The sequence below is a fragment of the Diospyros lotus genome, chromosome 2 (assembly GCF_014633365.1).
Source record: "Diospyros lotus cultivar Yz01 chromosome 2, ASM1463336v1, whole genome shotgun sequence".
Taxonomy (NCBI): domain Eukaryota; kingdom Viridiplantae; phylum Streptophyta; class Magnoliopsida; order Ericales; family Ebenaceae; genus Diospyros; species Diospyros lotus.
Genome location: NC_068339.1, coordinates 28189711 through 28211011, shown reverse-complemented (window position 1 = coordinate 28211011; position 21301 = coordinate 28189711). Strand labels below are relative to the sequence as shown.

At 39.5% G+C, this 21301-nt stretch overlaps 1 protein-coding gene across 3 annotated transcripts in view; it reads left to right on the top strand.

Annotated features, from left to right (window-relative positions):
- The first annotated feature begins 245 nt into the window (after positions 1-245).
- The window catches only part of LOC127794890 (putative MO25-like protein At5g47540), a 36501-nt gene continuing 15445 nt past the window's right edge, over positions 246-21301 (top strand). The window contains exons 1-6 of one of the 3 annotated variants that reach the window (XM_052326178.1): positions 247-711; positions 1634-1795; positions 2653-2771; positions 3467-3541; positions 17659-17752; positions 18588-18647. In XM_052326178.1, the coding sequence (XP_052182138.1) occupies positions 592-711; positions 1634-1795; positions 2653-2771; positions 3467-3541; positions 17659-17752; positions 18588-18647 (630 nt within the window). In that variant the 5' untranslated portion in view covers positions 247-591. Of the gene's footprint in view, positions 712-1625; positions 1796-2652; positions 2772-3466; positions 3542-17658; positions 17753-18587; positions 18648-21301 lie in introns of all 3 variants that reach the window. The other 2 variants (XM_052326180.1, XM_052326179.1) reach the window with 2 other exon arrangements.

Here is a 21301-nt window from a genome sequence, read left to right as displayed (position 1 = left end):
AGCAAGGGTTCACCCTAGATGACCATGGATGGGTGGTTGTCTAATAATAAATTTTTAAAATTTTAGATAATATTTATTAAAATGAGAGAGAATCATTCTATCTCAAATTAGAGAGAGAATCTCTGTAATTATGCAGAACCCCATATATGATTAGTGTAATTATGCTTTAAAATTAATAAGTATTAAAAAACACTTGAATCTCCCTCACTGATTATATTTGTTATTTAGCGATGGAATAAAAAACAGACACCTGAATCTGTCCTTATCGCGATTCAATCAATGTGCGTACACGAGAGAGGGAGAGAGAGAATGCATGTTGATCGATGAGAATGATAGATAGATACATAGATAGAAGATCCAATTGAAGCGTGGATCGAGTCGTTCCCCTGTCGGAGAAGAACTGTTACCCCTACGGAATACAGAAGATTTTCCCCCTCTAGCAACATAGGACTCTGTTTGTCATCGCGCGGATCCCAGACTCTGGTGCGCGGAGCCTCGCCGTTACCGGCGGTGGTTCAGAAGCTTTCGTTGCCGGAACCGGCGGCGAAGGCAGCGCTACCAGAGCCTAAGGGGGAAGCGGATAACAAGAAGATGAAGAGTCTCTTCAAGTCTAAGCCTAAAACGCCGGCTGACCTGGTTCTGCAGGCCGGCGATCTCCTCACCTACCTAGACCGGAGTTCTGGCACTCGCGATTCCAAGCGCGAAGAGAAGGTTCCTTCCTTCATTCGTCTCAATTTCGATCCGATATTATATGCAGCGATGTAGATTTTGTCTGTTTCGCTTAGTTTATTCTGATCTATGTCAATGATGATTTACGTTGCTCCTCATTAATAATTTTTCTGTTATTTTCTTGGTTATTATATCATCAAATTTTCGTTTTTTCTTAAATTGTTTATGCAATTAAGTCGCAAGGCGTAAACTCTTCCAAAAGGTATGATTGAGATGAATAAGCAATTAGGGAAACAACGAATTGCTAAGCAGAATATGCGCGCTCGAAATGAGTTATGCTCGTTATCTATCTTAATCAATTTTAACTGGTTCTGTTGCATGAAGGGTTATTATGGTAATGCATGGACCTGGAGATGATTGGTGAGCTAAAATGTATCTAACCAGACTCATCTGATGGGATTAAGGATTGGTGTGTTGTTGGACGATGATTTTCTGTCTATCTGTGTTATTCTATACTTTAGTTTATCTGTTATGCACTTATTTGTATCGGCAAGGCCTAGTGGAAACTTTGCAAACGGCTGCCTGAAACAATATGCATCTGGACTCTGATATGTTTTGGCATTCTAAAGCCAAGGATAATAACGGGTCTTGGATTCTGTAAGGATTTCTAAACTGATGTAATGTGAAAAGAAGAGAAATATTGCATTGATTTTCCATAGTTTGATTGGCAGATGCACGCAGTGAATTAACCCGCCTCTTGACAGATGTACATATACAATGTTACTTTCCAAGGCAACTTTTTGGCATTTGAGAATGATACTGAATTTGAATTTTTGAGAATTTTTATTGCCTACGCATTGTTACTTACGTGATGATTACCCCCTTAGTTGGATACCTCACCCTATTTGTGCATGCTTTTTATTTACCAATATTTGGTTTTGGTACCTCCTTGGAAGGTCTGCAGATGACGGAGTTAAGTAAGCTAATTCGGGAGATAAAGTCAACTCTTTATGGAAATAGTGAAGCTGAACCAGTATCAGAAGCTTGTGCACAGTTGACCCAGGAGTTCTTTAGAGAGAATATGCTGCGCCTATTAATTGTGTGCCTTCCAAAGTTGAGCTTAGAGGTAGTATTAGCACATTCTCCTATCTGTACTACATAATTTAGATTTGTGCTACATAAACTCCTATGGTTGGAGGTTTAGAATTCATGTAGTGGACCCCACCTAATGGGATTAAGGCTTGTGATTGTTGTTGTTGTTGTTACATAAACTCCTCAATTGGCTCTTGCATACTCATGGCCTTTGGTTCCAAAAAAGTAATTGTTGAGTTGTGTCTAGTGCATCTTCTATTTGCTTTTCTTATTTTTTTTCCAGTAATAATTGAAGAAAAAAGAAACTTGTGTTCTGATATTATAGAAAAATTCAAACTTCTAACCTGGATAAGAGACATTTATCTCCTTTTTTCTCCCAAGTTTTATTTAATTTGAACAATCTTTCTCAACAATAATACAATTTTATTCTAGAATATTATGCAATATATGTTACATTAATTGTTCACCACCTGTCCACATATTGATGTCTTGGACACATCCTAGTATGTTGAGATTAAAGATTTAAGAATATGTAATATATAGACCGCATGCCTGTAACCAATACTCATACGGAGTTCATTAACATAGATTTAAAACCTACTGAATCAAATTGTCAGATTTAGTATGGATGATTTTTTTTCTTTTCCCCTGTTCTGTGGAAAGGCTATTAAGTAGCCAACAACTGGCATAAAACTCATTGGATCAAATAACATGAATTCTAGATAAATGAAAAGAATTGACTGGTGAGCTAGAACTCATATAGTCCCTCCATAGTGGGATTAAGGTTTGATATGCTGCTGCTGCTGTTGTCATTCCCAGTTTCATGGACTGCAACTCTTTATTTTGACCCTTAACTTCATCTTGTTTTTCATTGCATGGCCAATTTTGCAGACCCGTAAAGATGCCACTCAAGTTGTTGCCAACTTGCAAAGGCAACAAGTTCAGTCACGGCTGATTTCTTGTGATTACTTGGAAAAGAACTTAGATCTACTTGATATTTTGGTGGCTGGGTAAGTTGTTGCAAGAAGAATTTGTAGTAAATTATCATTATTATGTACATACTGATTCATATGCACTTTAAGTTTTATGTATTCATATATTTGCAGCTTAACTTCTGCAGTGTCGAATGAAATCTTTTATTTGTCACTGTTAGCTTACTTTTCCCCACTATTTATTTTTTGGATATGCTAAGTGGGAATAAATGGGAAGATTAAGAGTCCTTGAAAGGAGGAAGATTGATTTTATGTTTGACCAGATTTTTGAATCAGATATTAATTATGTTGTCTGCTGACTATTTTTTGGATAGTGTAAATGAACCATTTTTTCTTTTAGTATTTCAATATTTATATTCAATAAAGAAGATGTAGGAAATGTTACCAGGGTTTTATTTTCTTTTATAAAGGTTGCTAAAGGTAGAGGAGAAACAGCTCTTTACATAGCCAGAAAGAGATTTCTTGACATTTTCTCCTCCTTTTCTATGAATTTTTTTTTGATTAATTAATTCATATCTCACCCTATGTATACATATACAATATTTCATAATATTTACATGTGGTGGCTTCATGTAATTGAAACATCTTGAGGAGGGGAGAGTTGTTTTGTCCCTTTTTGACTTTCTGTGTTTACGGTCTAGATTTTAGCCATATTCTTTGTTCTACATGTTCTGTTAATCAACTTGACTGATATGGTTTGCTGGTTCATTTAGTTACGAGAACCCAGAAATGTCTTTACATTATGGTGCAATGTTGAGAGATTGCATACGCCATCAAAGTGTTGCAAGGTGAGCCAAACTTGGGTTGCTTTGGTTATAGATTTGAAAACATAGTGTACATAGTCGTATGTGTACTTTCTTTTATTATGATGGCTAACTGGAACTGAAAATTATTTGCTCTTTGGAAGATGAAATTGCATGTTTTTCCCATGAGAACACACACAATAGTAATTGTTGAGTTATATGGTTATAGTCTAGGGTTATTCTCATGTTAGAGCCCATGGCCCATGGCTCATTGTATTTGTATATATATATATATAGGTGTATAGTCTATGAATTAATTAAGTGTAAATACACATTAAAAGCTAAGATTTTCTTCCTAAACTTACATGGTATTAGAGCCAAATACAAACCCTAGCAAACCCTAGTAGCTACCATACAAACCCTAGCTGCCGCTGCCCACATCATCGAAGACCACTGTCGATCGCGTTACCATTGACCACCGAAGCCTGCCATGCCACTGTCTTCGTCGCCCACTGCATTCCTGCTGCTCGCGCTACTGGTCTGTGCAGGTCTTCACAGTCCGACCACCAATCATGCACATAGCCACCGCCGTTGCGTTCGCCGACCTTCGATTTGTCGACCCCCAGAGGCTCATCGTCGTTGCCGCTGCCACACGCCGCCTCTGTCGCACTGTTCACGGAGACGTTTTTGATCCGATCTCTCTCTCCAGTGCTCCGATCGCAACACCATCTTCACCATTGTACTCACCTCCTCCAATCCATCACAGTTCTAGTGGTTTTGTTGCCATCCGCCGTCACCAGTCATCGGCATCCACCGTCTGTCGCTCCAGCGCGCCTCCAAGCTTCATTCTCTGTGTTGGATCATCCAGCCTTTCTTTTTGGCTTATTTAACCCCTTTCGTTTCAGATTTGTTGATCTTGTAGGACTCTCTTTTGTCCAACATGGCTGGTATCAGTAAATCTGGCTCATTCTCTGGTATTCTGTCTCCCTCTCCAACCATTGCTACTAAGAAGTTGATGGGCAGTTCCAATTATATCTCTTGATCTAAGGCGGTTGAACTATGGTGTATGGGTCAAGGTTTACAGGATCATCTAACTACCAAGGCTGAGAATGTGACCACATATAAAACTGAGTGGCAGAGAGCTGATGCTTTGTTGTGCAGTCTCCTGTGGCAGTCAATTGATCATTCTCTTCATCCGATCTATACTAACTAGACCACATGCTGTGCATTTTGGGCTCAGGCCAAGGCACTATACACTAATGACATTCAACATTTGTATTCAGTGGTGTCTAATCTGCTCAGTTTACTACAGTAGGGTCTGGCTTTTCCTGATTTTCTTGGTCGGATGGCCTTTATTAAAGCTGAATTTAATTCCATGTTATTTGCTGGTAAGACTGCTGTAGAGGATCTAGCTCAGCGGGATAAGTTCTTCATGGTGTGTACTCTTGCTGCCATTGGTCTTGAGCTTACTCCTGTTCGTGATCAGATTCTTGTTAGTCCTATTGTACCTACTATGGATGAAATGTATTCTCGTCTTCTTCGGGTTTCATCTGTTCTTACAGTACCTCCTTCTTCTGTAGGTGATCATTCAGTTATGGCTTCACAGGTTCAGAGTAGTGGCGAACAGGGAGGTGATCGTGGTAATCGGGGCAAATGTCCCAAGTGTAACTACTGTCACAAGTGAGGGCATACTAAGGAACAATGTAATAAGTTGCATGGCTGCCCTCCTTGTGTTAATGGTACTCATGCTAATGGTACTAATGCTGATGGTTCTCTATCTGAGTCATTTGATGGTCATCCACCGCAATCTGTCATTCTCACTGGGATTGATTATGATGAGTATCTCAAGTATAAGACATCCTAGCAATCCTCATCCACAGTTGCTTCTGTCGCCCACTTTGGTGATTCCACTGTCTGTCTCGCTCAGTCATCCTCTTTAGGACCATGGGTCATGGACTCAGGTGTTTCTAACCATATCTCTGGTAATCCCCATTTGTTTTTTCATTTTACTAATTCTATTTCTTTATCTTCTGTAACATTAGCCAATTGGTCCAAAGTGGTTGCTAAAGCTGTTGGCATTGCCAAACCCTTACCTTCTCTGCCTTTAAATTCTGTCCTTTATCTTCCTCATTGTCCCTTTAATCTTGTCTTTGTTAGTAAACTTACACGTGCCTTAAATTGTTCTATCACCTTTGATCATCATTCTGTTACTATTCAGGATCGCAGTACGGGACAGATGATTGGTGTCGGATGTGAGTCGCAGGGTCTCCATCATCTCAACCTTCCTGCATCTCCTATTGCTTGCTCGGTGACTGAGTCTCCTGCTATTCTCCATAATCATTTGGGACATCCTAGTTTGGCTAAGTTTCAGAAGATGGTCCCCAGTTTGTCTAGTTTGTCGTCTTTTTATTGTGAGTCTTGTCAACTTGGAAAACAGTCTCGCACTTATTTTCCAAAGCGTGTCAATAATCGGGCTGTGTCCGCTTTTGCTTTAATTCATTCCGATGTTTGGGATCCTAGTCGTGTTGTGTTTGTTTTGGGTTTTCAATATTTTGTAACGTTTATTGACGATTATTCTTGTTGCACATGGTTATATTTAATGAAAAATCGTTCTGAGTTAGTCTCAATTTTTGAATCCTTTTGTGCTGAAATCAAAACGCAATTTCATACCTCTGTCCAAGTATTGCGCAGTGACAATGCCCCTAAGTATTTTTCTATTCTCTTTACTACTTTTATGTCTTCTCAAGAGATCTTGCATCAGTCGTCTTGTGCATATACACCATAGCAAAATGGGGTTGCTGAGCCTAAAAATAGACATTTGATTGAAATTGCTTGCACTCTTTTTCTATATCATCATATCCCCTTTCGCTTTTGGGCTGAAGCTGTCCTTGCTGCTTGCTATCTCATTAACAGGATGCCCTCCTTAGTTCTTCAGCCCTAGATTCCTCACTCTCTTTTGTTTCCAGATCAACCATTATATATTCTTCCTCCTTGTGTCTTTGGTTGCACTTGCTTTGTCCATAACCTGTCTCCCAGTCAAGATAAATTGTCTGCTCGGTCCATCAAGTGCATTTTTCTTGATTACTCTTGCCTTCAGAAGGGTTATCGGTGTTATTCTCCTGACACTCGCCGTTATTTTCTTTCGGCGGATGTTACCTTCTTTGAGTCATCTCCTTTCTACTCTTCGCCTCATTCCGAGTGTCAACCCATCTCTGAGGCAATCCCTCTTCCTGCGAGTCCTCCTGCTCCTATTCTCCCTGTTCCTTCTTCTACCCCATTGCAGGTTTATCATTGGTGTTGTCAGCTTCGGTCTACTCCCGGTGGAGATGTTCCTGCGCCTTCTCCTGTGTCTCCTACTACTTCAGTGACTTCTGCTACCTCACATCCTGCTCCAGTCTCTCCACCTGCTGCGGTCCTGCCTTTTGAGGATTTGCTTCCTATTGCCCTTCAGAAAGGTACTTGTTCTTCTCGCAATCCTCACCCCATTTATAATTTTCTTAGTTATCACCGTCTCTCGTCTCCTTTTTGTGTTTTTGTGTCTTCCTTATCCTCTGTTTCAGCACCTAAGACTGTTAGTGAGGCACTTTTTGATCTGGGGTGGCGATAAGCAATGGTGGATGAGATGATTGCTTTGCATGCCAATGGTACTTGGGACTTGGTTCCTTTACCCCCAGGGAAATCTCTTGTTGGCTATCGGTGGATGTATACTGTCAAGGTGGGTCCTGATGGGCAGGTTGATCGCCTTAAGGCCCGTTTGGTTGCCAAGGGGTATACTCAGGTTTATGGTCTTAACTATGATGACACTTTTTTCCCCTGTTGCTAAGATGTCTTCTGTGCGTTTGTTTCTCTCTATAGCAGCTATGTGCCACTGGTCGTTGTATCAATTGAACATTAAGAATGCCTTCTTACATGGTGAGTTTTAGGAGGTGATTTATATGGAGCAACCTCCTGGGTTTGTTGCTCAGGGGGAGTCTGGGCAGGTTTGTAAACTTCGTCGCTCGCTATATGGGTTGAAGCAATCTCCTCGAGCCTGATTTGGTCGTTTCAGTGTTGTCATTCAAGACTTTGGTATGACTCGTAGTGAATCTGATCATTCGATTTTTTATAAACACACATCACATGGGAGGTGCATATACTTGGTTGTCTATGTGGATGATATTGTTATTACAGGTGATGATCAGGATGGTATTGTTTAATTGAAGAAACATCTTTTCTATCATTTTCAGACTAAGAACTTGGGGTTACTTAAATACTTTCTTGGCATAGAAGTTACTCAGTCCAGTTCTGGTGTTGTTATCTCTCAATGAAAGTATGTGTTAGACATTCTAGAAGAAATTGGGATGCTTGATTGTAAACCTACAGATTCTCCTATGGACCCTAATGTAAAGCTCTTACCAGGACAGGGGGAGCCTCTTGCTGATCCTGGGAGATACCGCAAGCTAGTTGTAAAACTTAATTATCTCACTATCACTCGCCTAGATATTTCTTTTTCAGTCAGTGTTGTCAGTCAGTTTTTACAGTCTCCTTGCAATAGCCACTGGGATGCGGTAGTCCGGATTCTCAAGTATATTAAGGGAGCTCCAGGTAGAGGACTATTGTATGAGGACAGAGGTCATACTCAAGTAGTTGGATATTTTGATGCTGATTGGACAAGTTCTCTCTCTAATAGACAGTCTACTTCAGGATATTGTGTTCTGGTTGGAGGAAACCTAGTATCTTGGAAAAGTAAGAAGCAAGAGGTTGTTGCTAGGTCGAGTGCAGAAGCAGAATATCGTGCTATGGCCTTGGCAATGTATGAATTTATCTGGTTAAAACAATTGCTTCAGGAGCTCAAGTTTGGGGAGATATCACAGATGAGATTAATTTACGACAATCAAGCTACATTACATATTGCTTCCAATCTAGTCTTTCATGAGGACCAAACATATCGAGATAGATTGTCACTTCATCCGATAGAAGATTTTATCTGACTGTATTACCATAGATTTTGTCAATTTTAATGACCAGTTAGCAGATGTCTTCACTAAGTCTTTAGGGGTCCTCAAATTGAGTATATTTGTAGCAAACTTGGTGCATATGATATATATGCTCCAGCTTGAGGGGGAGTGTTGAGTTATATGGTTATAGTCTAGGGTTAATTTTATGTTAGAGCCCATGACCCATTGTATTTGTATATATATATATATATAGGTGTATAGTCTATGAATTAATTAAGTGTAAATACACATTAAAAGCTAGGGTTTTCTTCCTAAACTTACAGTAACAATAATTACAAGCCTTAATTCTACTGGGTGGGGCTACATGAATTATAGACCTTTGGCCATCTTTATGGCCATATCCTTTGTAAGGCCATTGTGTCCTGTTTTATGTTGAAACTTCTTAAGATTTTCCACCAAGTCTTTTTGGTCTTACTCTCCCTATTTTCCTACAAATTTATTCCATTTCATCCAGTTGCTCCATGTTTTATTGTCACATCTTTAACAAATCCCCTACATTTTATCTTCAATAGATCTGACTCCAACCTTATATATATAACCTGATTATTATTTTACTTTTTCTTATATGGTTGCACATCTACCATAATGTCCTTTAGGCTTAGTTATATTTTGCAAATCTTGGTATGTATCTGCTTAACATTTTGAGCCATATGCCAAGATGGTCTTATAGTTGTTCTACAACCTTTTTTAGGAAAGGGATTTTAGGATCATATAAAATACTAGATGCAATTCTCTACTTTAACCATTGTATCTTGATTCTATGAGTAACATCTAGTAACATCCTTCATTCTTTTTGAAGAATTTATACAAGATACATAAATTGATCTTTTTTGGGATAACTTGATCTCTAAGTCATACAGTGACATTATCCACACTTTTAATTTGTTATATTCAGTTTTCGATCTACTATTACCCATGATTTAAGTTCATTGTTCATCCTCCTTTTGTCTCATTCACTAACACAATATTGTCTGCAAATAGCATAAACTGAGGCACTTTTTTTTTTTAATGTGCTTTATGAGTTCATCCATCACAAGAACAAAGAGGCCAGGGCTCGATGTAGATCCTTGATGTAGTCTAATTGTAATTGGAAAAGAATCGACATCTCTTCCACAATTCCTAATGCACATTTCTGCTTTGATAATGCATGTCCTAATAACTTATACAGAAAGCAATTTGAGCTCTTTTCTTCTCTTACACCTTCCAAAAGATTTCTCTGGAGACTTTATCGTAGGTGTTTGCAAGTCTATGAATACCATATGCAAATATTTTTGTTTATTCTTGGATTTTTCATTAGTCATTTCAATAAGTAGCGATCTTCTATTGTTGACCTACTAGGCATAAGACCAAATTAGAGATCTTGGTTTTTCTCTTTAATCTTTGCAATTACCCTAGATCAAAATTTCAGAAAATGACTTACTAGCTTAATTCCTCCAACTTTAAACATGCGCTTTATTCTTATAAATAGGCACTAAAGTACTTTTTCTCAACTCGTCTAATATCCTTTTTGATGTAAGGATCACATTACATACTTTAGTCAACTAAAAAATGCCCCCTTATCAAGCCCAAAAAGAAATCAACAAGAAGCCCTCTTTTCCTTTGCATTTCTATGTTTCTATTGGGATTATTTGGTCCAATAGCTTTACTATTCTTTGCCTGTTTCGTAGTTTGCTTTATTTCACTTGGACAAATATGTCTATAGAAGATATGATTCCTATCTTCTTTAGAGTTACTAAGTGCTCCAACTTAACACTTGTGTCATGATCCACGTAGCAAGAGGGGGTGATATAGTAATTAAATGTAATAGGAAGGAAGGAATTGCAAATTAGTAGAATATGCTATAGGGGGGTACAAAGTTTGTTGTTGCTTTGGGCAGGTTGTGCATTCCCCTACTGTAAGCGGTTACCCGCACATGGGGAAGAGAATCCAGCTATATATACAACTGATTCCTTCCACTGATGGATATGCAATTTATTCCAACAAATTCTAAACATTCTCTTTCCTATTCTCTCTCTCTCTCTCTCTCTCTTTCCCTAATTTCTCTCTCTCTATCCTTACGGGTAAGATCCTTGGGAGCTGATAACTTGTTTCTCCCCCATCGTTGAATAACTTCAAGAAATGCTCCTTTAATCTCTCCTTGATGGCCCCTCATTTACTAGCAGCTTTTAATTTTGGTTTTTTATACATTTTACTTGGTTCAAATCATTTTCTTTTCTTTCCCTTACTTTAGCTAATGTGTATTCTCGTGTTATGTTGATTGTACAAATATTTGTAAGGTTTTGACTCTACTACACTAACTACCTTCTTTACTTCATTTTTGCCAAATATTCATTACATTTTTGTCGTTACAGCATGTATGTAAAGTCTTGTAACAAGATCTCTTGGTTTTGATTTTTTCTTATACCACTTTATTTCACCACCATGACTTTTTGTGTTCGGGGCTTTTACCACTCACCTAGAACTGTTTTGGTCATAGTCTAACAGTACCGCCGACCCCACCTGGCGGGATTAAGGCTTGATGTGTTTCTTTTTTAAGTAGTAATAGCTATCATAAGTCTCAACCCACATTTGGCTAGCCTCTCCTTCTACAGTTCAATCTCTTTTATCTCTATAACACTTTTTTTTTTCTTGAAATTAACTTGCTTTTCAACTTTTAAATCCCGCCTTTTTCCTATGAAGTTATAATCATACATATAATGTTCTTACAGAATTTTGCTTCCCATTGTAGTTCAGCTACATTATTATGACCTTAGGGGTTATTCTGTAATTTCTACCTCTAATAGACTGTTAGAGCAGTTAGGAGGTTAGAGAGCGGGAGAGGCTATTGTAACAGCTGAAGGAGATAGTTAGGAGGTTAGAAGAAGCATTGTATAGCTAGAGGTCTTATTAATAAGAAGACCTACGACACCTAGGGATTTTACCGATGGATTGATGAATAAATCCTTCTCTCTCTCTTGATCTTTCCAATCTCTCTCTTCTATTTCACCTTTTCCCTCCCTTTTCTTCAATCGGAATTATTGAATTGCCAAGTCCCAATTCAAGGACTTGACAAGTGGTATTAGAGCCGTACGATTTGGCTGTGAGGTTCGGAATTCAGGGCGCAATGGCGGAAGGCACACGTATGAAGTAATGGGAGATTCGGCTAGAATCGTTGGAGTTGGGCATGACCCATACCCAGGAGACCCTACGTCAAACACGAGAAGAATTGACTGAATGGAGAGAAGTAATGCAAGCAGCTATGGAGAAACAACAAGAAGTAACAAATCGATGCCAAGAATTGGTAGAGACGTAAGGGCGGAGGATTTACAGCTTGCTAAGCATGCTATCTTCGCTACCCCAATTCCGTTTACCACCGAAATACCCACCCCGACAGACTTTTGAACCGATCCTGCCACACCAGGGCAATCGTTTGGGCACACAAGGGATTCTTGATGAAGTAGATCAAGGAGCGATGCAAGAAGTTATGGAAAGGAATCACTAGGTAGGGACTCAGAACCATGTTCCCATGCCAAGATTGGAGATTTCGATGTTCGAAGGGAAGAAACCACGATGGTGGGTGAGAAGGTGTGGACGATTCTTCCAATTTTACCGAATTCCAGAGGCGTAAAAGATAAATTTGGCAGCGGCTTATTTGAATGAAGAAGCAGATTCTTGGCATCAAGGATGGATCCAAGATGAAGGAATGTAGGGAAGCTAGGCTGACTTTGTTGAAGGTTATGTGAACGTTTTGGGGAGAAATACATGACTGATGTAGTAGAAGAATTCAACAAGCTAAAACTGGAAGTGACGGTGATTGAATACCAAGCCTGATTTGAAGAATTGAGATTGATGGTGAGTAAGGTACAGCCGGGACTTACAGAGCAGTACCTGGTATTGGTCTTCATTAGTGGACTGAGGGAGGAATTGCGACCAATGGTTAAGATGATGACTTTGACATCCGTCAAACAGGCCGTGGAAAAAGCAAGACTTCAAGAATTGGCCTTAGAAGCCATCTTCAAGAAACATAAGGTTCCCTATAAACCCAGTATTTCAGCGAGAGAGTATGGAGGGGGAAACGCAAGGCCAATGCTAACATGGTATAATCAACAGAATTCTAAGGCACCAGTAAATAATAATGGAAGCAAGGGAAATTTGATAAAGCAGTGAAGGCAACTTGGGTTGTGCTTCAAATGCAGAGAAAAATATAGTCCGGGTCATCAGTGCAAAAGTTAGCTGATGAATATGGAAGGAATTGATGGGGAAAAGATGGTAGAAGAAACAAAAGAAGAGGACATAGCTGGTGAAGAAGTGTTGGAGCCAGAGGAAGAAGAAAGGCTAAGAGAGGAAGGAGGGGAGATTTCATTCCATGCACTAAAAGGAAGCCCTATGGGGCAGATTATAAAAGTAAAAGGACAGGTGGGAAAACGAAGACTAATGGTGCTTATCGATAGTGGAAGCACTCACAGCTTCCTTAGTGAAGCTATAACAACAAGCCTCCAATGTCCCATGACAGCCACCACCCCTTTAGCGGTAACAGTAGCCAATGGAAATAGGATGTACAATCATTATAAATGTCTAGGATTTACATGGATCATGCAAGGGCAAGAATTTGTGGCTGATTTGAGAATTTAGAATTGGGTGGATGTGATATAGTCCTCGGCATAGACTGGATAAGGACTGGAAGTCCCCTGACTTTTGACTTCAACAAGTTAGAAGTCACTGTGGTGATCGACGGAAAGAAGTTGACCTTGCTGGGCAACTTGGAGCAAGGAGAGTGCAAGATGATTGCAGGGAAACAACTGCAGAAGATGATGTTGAAGAAGGGAGGGCAGATAGCCCGACTCTATTCTATACAAGCAAAGGAAATAGAAAGTGACAGTCAAGAAAATGCAGAGTTTCAGCTTATCGATACTAACATCGATTCCCAACTCACAAATAAGGTATGTTTTTAAGAGAATTTGCATTCACTCTTGGTAGAATTTAAGGATCTATTTGCAGAACCCAACTCTTTACCACCCCAAAGACCATTGGACTACTCAATCCACCTTAAATCAAACTCAGAACCTATCAATGTTCGAGCCTATCAATACCCTCCTGTGCAGAAAACTGAAATTGAGAAGCAAGTGAAAACAGTGCTAGACTCAGCCATTATTTAGCTCGGCCAAAGTCCCTATGCTTCCCCAGTCCTCCTTGTTAAAAAAAAAAGATGGAACTTGGAGGTTTTGCATAGATTATAGATAGTTTAATTCCAACACTATCAAAAATAAGTTTCCTATACCTTTGATTGATGACCTATTAGATGAGTTATATGGTGCAAAAATATTTTCTAAACTAGACCTTAGGTCTGGTTACCATCAAATTAGAATGACCCCATCGGACATTCACAAAACAACATTTAGAACCCACCAAGGGCTATATGAATTCACTGTTATGCCCTTTGGATTAACTAATGCCCCTGTCACATTTCAAGCTTTGATGAATCAGATTTTCCTACCCTATTTGAGAAGGTTCATCCTTGTTTTCTTTGATGATATCCTTGTTTACAGCCCCACTATTGAACACCACCTCATGCATCTCCGCACTACATTTGAGATCCTTAAATCTCACTAATTGTATGTTAAACTCTCAAAATGTACCTTTGTTGTGAAGGAGGTAGAATATTTGGGACATATTATTTGTGGACAGGGGGTATGGACGGATCCAAAGAAAGTAGAAGCAATGTTGGAGTGGCCTAGACCTAGAGATGTAAAGGAATTGAGGAGTTTCTTGGGTTTGACTGGGTATTACCGAAAATTTGTGCAACACTATGGTATTATCAGCAAACCTTTCACTGAATTGCTAAAGAAGGAAGGGTTTCAGTGGAATCCAAGAGTAGAAGCAGCATTCTTAGCCCTTAAGAAATCCATGTCTATAGCCTCGGTATTAGCTCTTCCAGATTTTTCTAACTCATTTACAGTTGAGACGAATGCGTGTGACACCGGTGTGAGAGCTGTGTTGATACAGGAAGGGCGACCATTGGCTTTCATAAGTCAAGCCTTGTCTCCAAGACACTTGGGATTAATTGTGAATGACAAGGAGCTGTTAGCAGTGCTCGGAGCAGTTGATAAATGGCGACATTATTTGGAGAGCCAACCATTTGTGATCCGCACAGACCATGAAAGTTTACAATTTCTAGGCCAACAAAGGCTGCATACTCAGCTGCAGAGGAAAGGGGTTTCTAAACTTATGGGGCTGGACTACACTATTCAGTACCGCAGGGGAAAATAAAACATAGTGGCTGATGCACTATCCAAGAGAGGTGAAACTGCAGCCTGCCAAGCTATAATAGTAGTAGTACCTGAGTGGATGGGGGAATTAGAAGTCAGCTACGGACAGTCAGAATGGACTCAGAGTCTCCAAGCACAGCTGGCAATCCAACCTACTGCAATGGCAAATTATACGTTGTCCAATGGCTTGATTAGGCACAAGGGCAGGTTGGTAGTAGGTGATGACAGTGCATTAAAGGAGAGAATAATACGAGCCCTTCATGGTTCACTGGTAGGGGGTCATTCAGGGATAAGAACTACTTACCAAAAGGTGGTCAAACAATTGTTCTTTTGGCCTAAGCAAAAGACAGATGTAGTGAAATTTATGATGACTTGCGGAATATGCCAGCGATGTAAACATGAAAATGTAGCTTACCTGGGGTTATTGCAGCCTTTAGCAATACCTCAACAAGCATGGGAAGGGCTTTCTATGGACTTTGTGGAGGGTCTACCTCGATCGGAAGGCAAAGATGTAATTATGGTAGTGGCAGATCGTTTGACAAAATTTGGCCATTTCATTAGTCTATCTCATCCATTTACTGCACAAGAGGTGGCAAGCATCCATGGGGTTTGTAAGACTATTGTCTCCGACCGAGACAAGGTATTTACAAGTTCATTTTGGCAAGAATTGTTCCAGAAGTTGGGATTAGGCTTATGTTTGTCCACTGCCTATCACCCTCAAACTGATGGCCAAACGGAAAGGGTCAATCAGTGTTTGGAGACCTATCTAAGGTGTATGTGCTTCACTAAACCTAAGAGCTGGAATCGGCGGTTATCATTGGCACAATGGTGGTATAACACCAACTATCACAGTGCCATTCGGAGGAGCCTTTTCGAAGCCATGTTTGGGTATAAACCCACATTGTTGTCTGCCATTTCGGAGTCCTTCCCTACTATGGCAGAAGTAGGACATTATTTCCAGCAGAGGCAGCAATTGTTAACCATCTTAAAAAGAGAATTGGTCAATGCCCGGAACCGGATGAAGCAGTTGGTAGATAGAAGGAGGACTGACCGGACTTTTGAGTTAGTTGATCTAGTCTATCTCAAGGTGAGAAGATTCTTACAACAACCATATACATCAGTACCACCCTCTAAGTTGGGCCCCAAGTATTTTGGACCTTATCCTATTGTGGCCAAAATAGGTCCAGTTGCATACAGATTAGAGTTACTAGAAGGTGTGACAAACCATCCGGTGTTTCATGTTTTACTATTAAAGAAGGCTACAGCACCAGATGATCATATACGGATAGATTTACCACCCAATACGGAAGAGGCAGAGAAAGTAATCGAACCCCGCGCTATTTTACAGAAGAGAGTACTATATGAAGGCAAAGTACTTATGACGCAAGTACCAGTTCAGTGGTCACATCTACATCCAGACCACACCACTTGGGAATACCTCCCAAACCTTTTGAAACAGTTTCCGAAGGCCATGGGACTTCTTTAAATTCTTGAGGACAAGAATTCTTTCAAGGGGCGGGGATTGTTATGACCTTGGGGGTTATTCTGTAATTTCTACCTCTAATAGACTGTTAGAGCAGTTAGGAGGTTAGAGAGCGGGAGAGGTTGTTGTAACAGTCGAAGGAGATAGTTAGGAGGTTAGAAGAAGCATTGTATAGCTAGAGGTCTTATTAATAAGAAGACCTATGGCACTTAGGGATTTTACCAATGGATTGATGAATAAATCTCTCTCTCTGTCTCTTGATCTTTCCAATCTCTCTCTTCTATTTCACCTTTTCCCTCCCTTTTCTTCAATTGGAATTATTGAATTGCCAAGTCCCAATTCAAGGACTTGACATACATCTTAAAAGAATGATGCTTGCTTATATGTGTGAATGTTATGAATTCTCCATCAGGACATATCAGCCATGATAGCCGAGTCAGAGTGATCCCATTCAGCGGCCAAGTGTACCAGTGTTTTACACATGGCTGCAAGAAAAGGTCAGCCTGATGATAAGCTAATATGTTAGTTTTACTTTTCAGTTTATGTTAGTTTTATTCTTCAGTTCTTGATATTCCTGTTTCCTGGATGTGCCAGTTAGTTTTTTCTGTAAGGGTGGTTACCCATCTTTTAGTGGTTAGTTTCTCTAGTTTTCCTGTAACCAGATGCACTTAAATGGCTATTCTGCAAGGAGAAGGGACAGGTTTTTTTATCCAGAAAAATAGAGTTCCTCTCTAAACTTAAAGAGATCGTTGGGTTCTCTCAAACGAGCCCAAATTAGTCTTTCAAGATAGGTCATCAAGGAAAAAGATTGCAGAAACATCCTAATCCCGACTAGATTTCTGTGTCCATAGACCCATAACTACATCTCAAACTAGGGACCATATCAGTAATTTTCATTTTGATCTAATGTTATCTGTGAAAATTCGTAAACTATAGAAAGAGTGACATAGGAGTAGCGATACATAGAATTCTGTTGCTCTAGAATTCAGTTGCTCTACAGTAAGCCATTTTGCCTTCATGATGCCCTGATCAATCATTGCAAGTGTATGTATGCCTACAATGATGCCTTCATAAATCATTCCATGTTAACCATGTTTGCATAAATATTACATACGGTTCATTGCCTTTATTGCATATATCTCAGTTCCTGGACTATGCCAATATTTACCTATATTTCATTAACCAATTTAATTTCACAATATCCATGCACTATTATAAGGTATATGGTTAATGGCATATGGTTATAAATGTCATAATGGTTTTGTCTGAAGCTTTGTTGAACAGAATTAAAATTTTGTATGTCTTTGTCCCAATTAAGATGGTTATTAGGAGCTTCTTCTTTGTTATTAGAAATATGTGAGCTTCTACTGTTGTATGCTTTCTTCCTATGTTGTTAATTATGTTAACCATTCTGGTCCCTTTTGCTCTGTTTGTTAGGTATGTTTTGGAATCGGAGCACATGAAAAAGTTTTTCGATTATATACAACTTCCAAATTTTGATATTTCTGCAGATGCTGCTGCAACTTTCAAGGTTGAGTATGGTTGAAAGAACTAGTGATCAGAGCTCTCCATGTCTTACTCTCCTCTCTGTATGTTTCACTCACACACACACACAGAGCACATGCATGCACCATCATCCCCCTTTTAAAGAACAACCAGCCAACCTGCATTAGAGATTGGTCTGCATGCGCTGAGTTTGTTTCCCTATTGGAGCAGCTTGATGCTATAATTCATTGCTTTGCAATAAAAAAGTTCATTTATTATCATATGGTGCTCTAGATTTGCCAAAGGGAGATCCCCTACTAAGACGTAGTTCCACTTGACAAAGAGTTTACATAGTAATCCCATCAACTGTGACAATTAGAATTTGGGTTCACCAATGTGAAATTACATTCCCAATCTTCAACTATTAAAAACTATTTTGTTATATTTTGTCTTATATCCATTTTTTGTCTGAGGATTTTTTTGTCTAGAATATAAGAATACTTCTTTTCTTTCATGCACAAGCCAAATGATCTTTACTGGCTACATAATGGAAGATGTGATCTATTACATTATCCCTTAAAGGGGTTGTGGACAGTTGTCCTGGCATAGATAAACCATTGTCCCATCCATTATACAAACAGTGTTGCCTTGTATCTATGTGTGGAAACATATTATTGCAGTTTGATAAATTTTATAACTTTTTAGACATTATATGTACCACATCTACTTTTAACAATAGGAAAGATGGTTCAGGAGGTCTCTCTTTTACAATAGTTGAATGAAGTATATCATGGGATTTGAAATAGTGAGTGATTGCTCTTTTGTCATTACGTGCTTGTACTGTAGTTCTGTTATCATTGACTTGGATAATTTTGCTGCAGGAACTATTAACAAGGCATAAATCAACTGTAGCTGAATTTCTTTCCAAAAATTATGATTGGGTAAGGATTGTTCTGTATATTTGTTTGCCTTCTTGATTGATTTTCATGCATGCATATCCACAGACCACAATTAAGCAGCTCTTTACAATATGATCAATGAAGAAGTTTATTGAAGTTAAATGGAAATGATCTCTTTCTGCAAGCATCTAAAACTCATTTTTTCCCTTTTCCTTTTTGTGGGGGCTAAACGCTATTTATATAAATTTTAGTGCAGTCCTTCACAAAAAGAATTTTTGTAAAAAAAAAATTTGAATTAGAATGATGTGACTTTCTGATGCTAACTTATTAGGAATAAAAGTTCCTTTGTGGTTCATCATTACAATAATTGAACTACTATATTGTTGTGGTGACATTTTCTTAATACTTTTTTATTAAGACATCGGTTTTTGGATTTTAGCCGATCCCACATAGTGGAATAAAGGCTTGACATGTATCATTTTTTAGATATTATTTGGCAATTACGAAACAAATTCTGTTCTATGGCATGGAAAGTTGGGCAGTTAAGTAATAATATGGGCAAAAATATAAGGGTAATTGAGGTGAAGATGTGTCACGACTATGGCTATTTTAAATTTTTTTTCCTTAATGTCCGGTCTTTATTTTGTTTCCTTGTTATGCTGTAATTCCTTTATTGCAATTACTGTACTTAATTTCCAATTGTCAATTCTGTTAGCATAGGAGGGAAACTCTATTATTTCTGCCAAAGGCAGTGACAATTTGGTATCAGAGCTTGATTCCAGCCAAAGATTATTGGAAGTTCATGGCGGAAGGAACCTGCATGAAGAACTTGGAATCCCAGCTACAGCAAGTCAGCTCTTCCATGTTTGAAGTCCAAAAGTGAGTTGATTAGCTGGAGCTAGGGAATGGACATAACCATGAGGCGATCATGGCAATTGACCATAAGATGGAAGGCTCCATAGGGGGGTTGGAAAGAAGGTTGGATGGGACACTAGTACAAATGCGGGAGGAGATGGCGCAAATGAGGGAGGAGTTAGGAACACAACTTCAACAATTTATGTTGATATTCACATGCCAAAACTCGGTGAGTATGGCCCCTAAATTTGCTCCTAGAGATAGAACATAGCCTCTCTTACAAAACAATAGAACAATTTGTAGGCTTAAAACTCTCGACATTGGAGGGAGACAGGATGAAGAGGTAGAAACAATGCCAGATGGGGGCCGTGGCATGGCCATCGTCAACAGTCGAGGTTTCCCATGCCTCGGATGGAGATCCCTATCTTCGAAGGAGATAACCCACGCTGGTGGGTAAGGAAGTGTGAGAGGATGTTCGAATGCTATGAAATACCAGAAGGAGAAGAGTATCCTTAGCGGCTACCTATTTTGATGACGTAGTAGATGCTTAGTACCAAGGGTGGACTAGTGTGAGGGATCATCTCACTTGGGGAGAATTTGCTGAGAAACTGTGCGAGAGGTTCGGGGAAAGAAGTATGTCAAATATTATTTAAGAGTTTAATAAACTAAGGCAGGTGGGAGAATTGAAATCCTACTTAAAGAGATTTGAGGAGCTTCGATCTCTCATGAGCAGCCAGGACCCTCATCTCTCTGAGGCCTATTTCGTGTCTAGCTTCTTGAGTGGCTTAAGTGATGACCTAAGGCCTATGGTTAAGATGATCAGACCTCGAACAGTTGAACAAGCAGTAGAGAGTGCTAAACTATAAGAGATGGTAGTTGAGGCTTTGATAAAGAAGCAGAGGCAACAAAATAAGGCTATGACAATGGGAACCTCCCATCAAGGGGGGGAGGGATTCAACCGTGATTGGGTTAGGGGTAACACCAAAGCTAGGCAATTGGGGGTACTCCACTCAAGTGGGAAATTCAATGATCAGAGGAGGCAGCCCGACTTGTGTTTTAGATGTGGGGATAAGTATTTCCCAGGACATCAATGTAGGCGCCAAATTCTCCTATTGGAGGGAGACTCAGGGGAAGGAATGGAAGAAGGAAGAGAAGGAACTGAGGAGTGTGAGGAGTCTGGAGATGAAGACAACGGAGAAATCTCACTCCATGTGTTGAAAGGGTTGACCAACAACAAAATAATCAAAGTAGAGGGAAAGGTGAAGGACAAGAGCTTAATGATTTTGATAGATAGTGGAAGCACTCATAGTTTCCTTGATGAAGGCACTACTAGAAAATTGAAGTGTCCACTCTCGGACACTCAACCCTTGAGTGTGATAGTAGCTAATGGGAAAAGGGTACTGAGTAATTCGGATTGCCACAGATTCAATTGGGAGATGCAAGGAGAAGAATTTGAAGCAGGTCTCAGGCTGCTACAATTGGGAGGATGTGACGTGGTCCTAGGGGTTGACTGGATGAAGGGGGTTACTCCCATAAGTTTTGACTTTAATCGGATGGAAGTGTCTTTCGAAAAAGGAGGGAAAAGGATGACACTAAAAGGGGAAGAGAAATCGGTACATGTAAGATGATAACAAGGAAGAGGCTGCATAGAGTCATTAGAAGCAAATGGAGCAAGTTGACTCAATTGTTTTCGATTGTGGCAGTGAAAGAGGGACCTGAGAAGATGATGTTTGGGGAACTAACCTTGTCAATCAACAACCAACATGGGAATATTGGCCAGGTACACTCTAATTACCTTATTGATAAATTGCTAGTGGAATTTGAGGACTTATTTGCTAAGC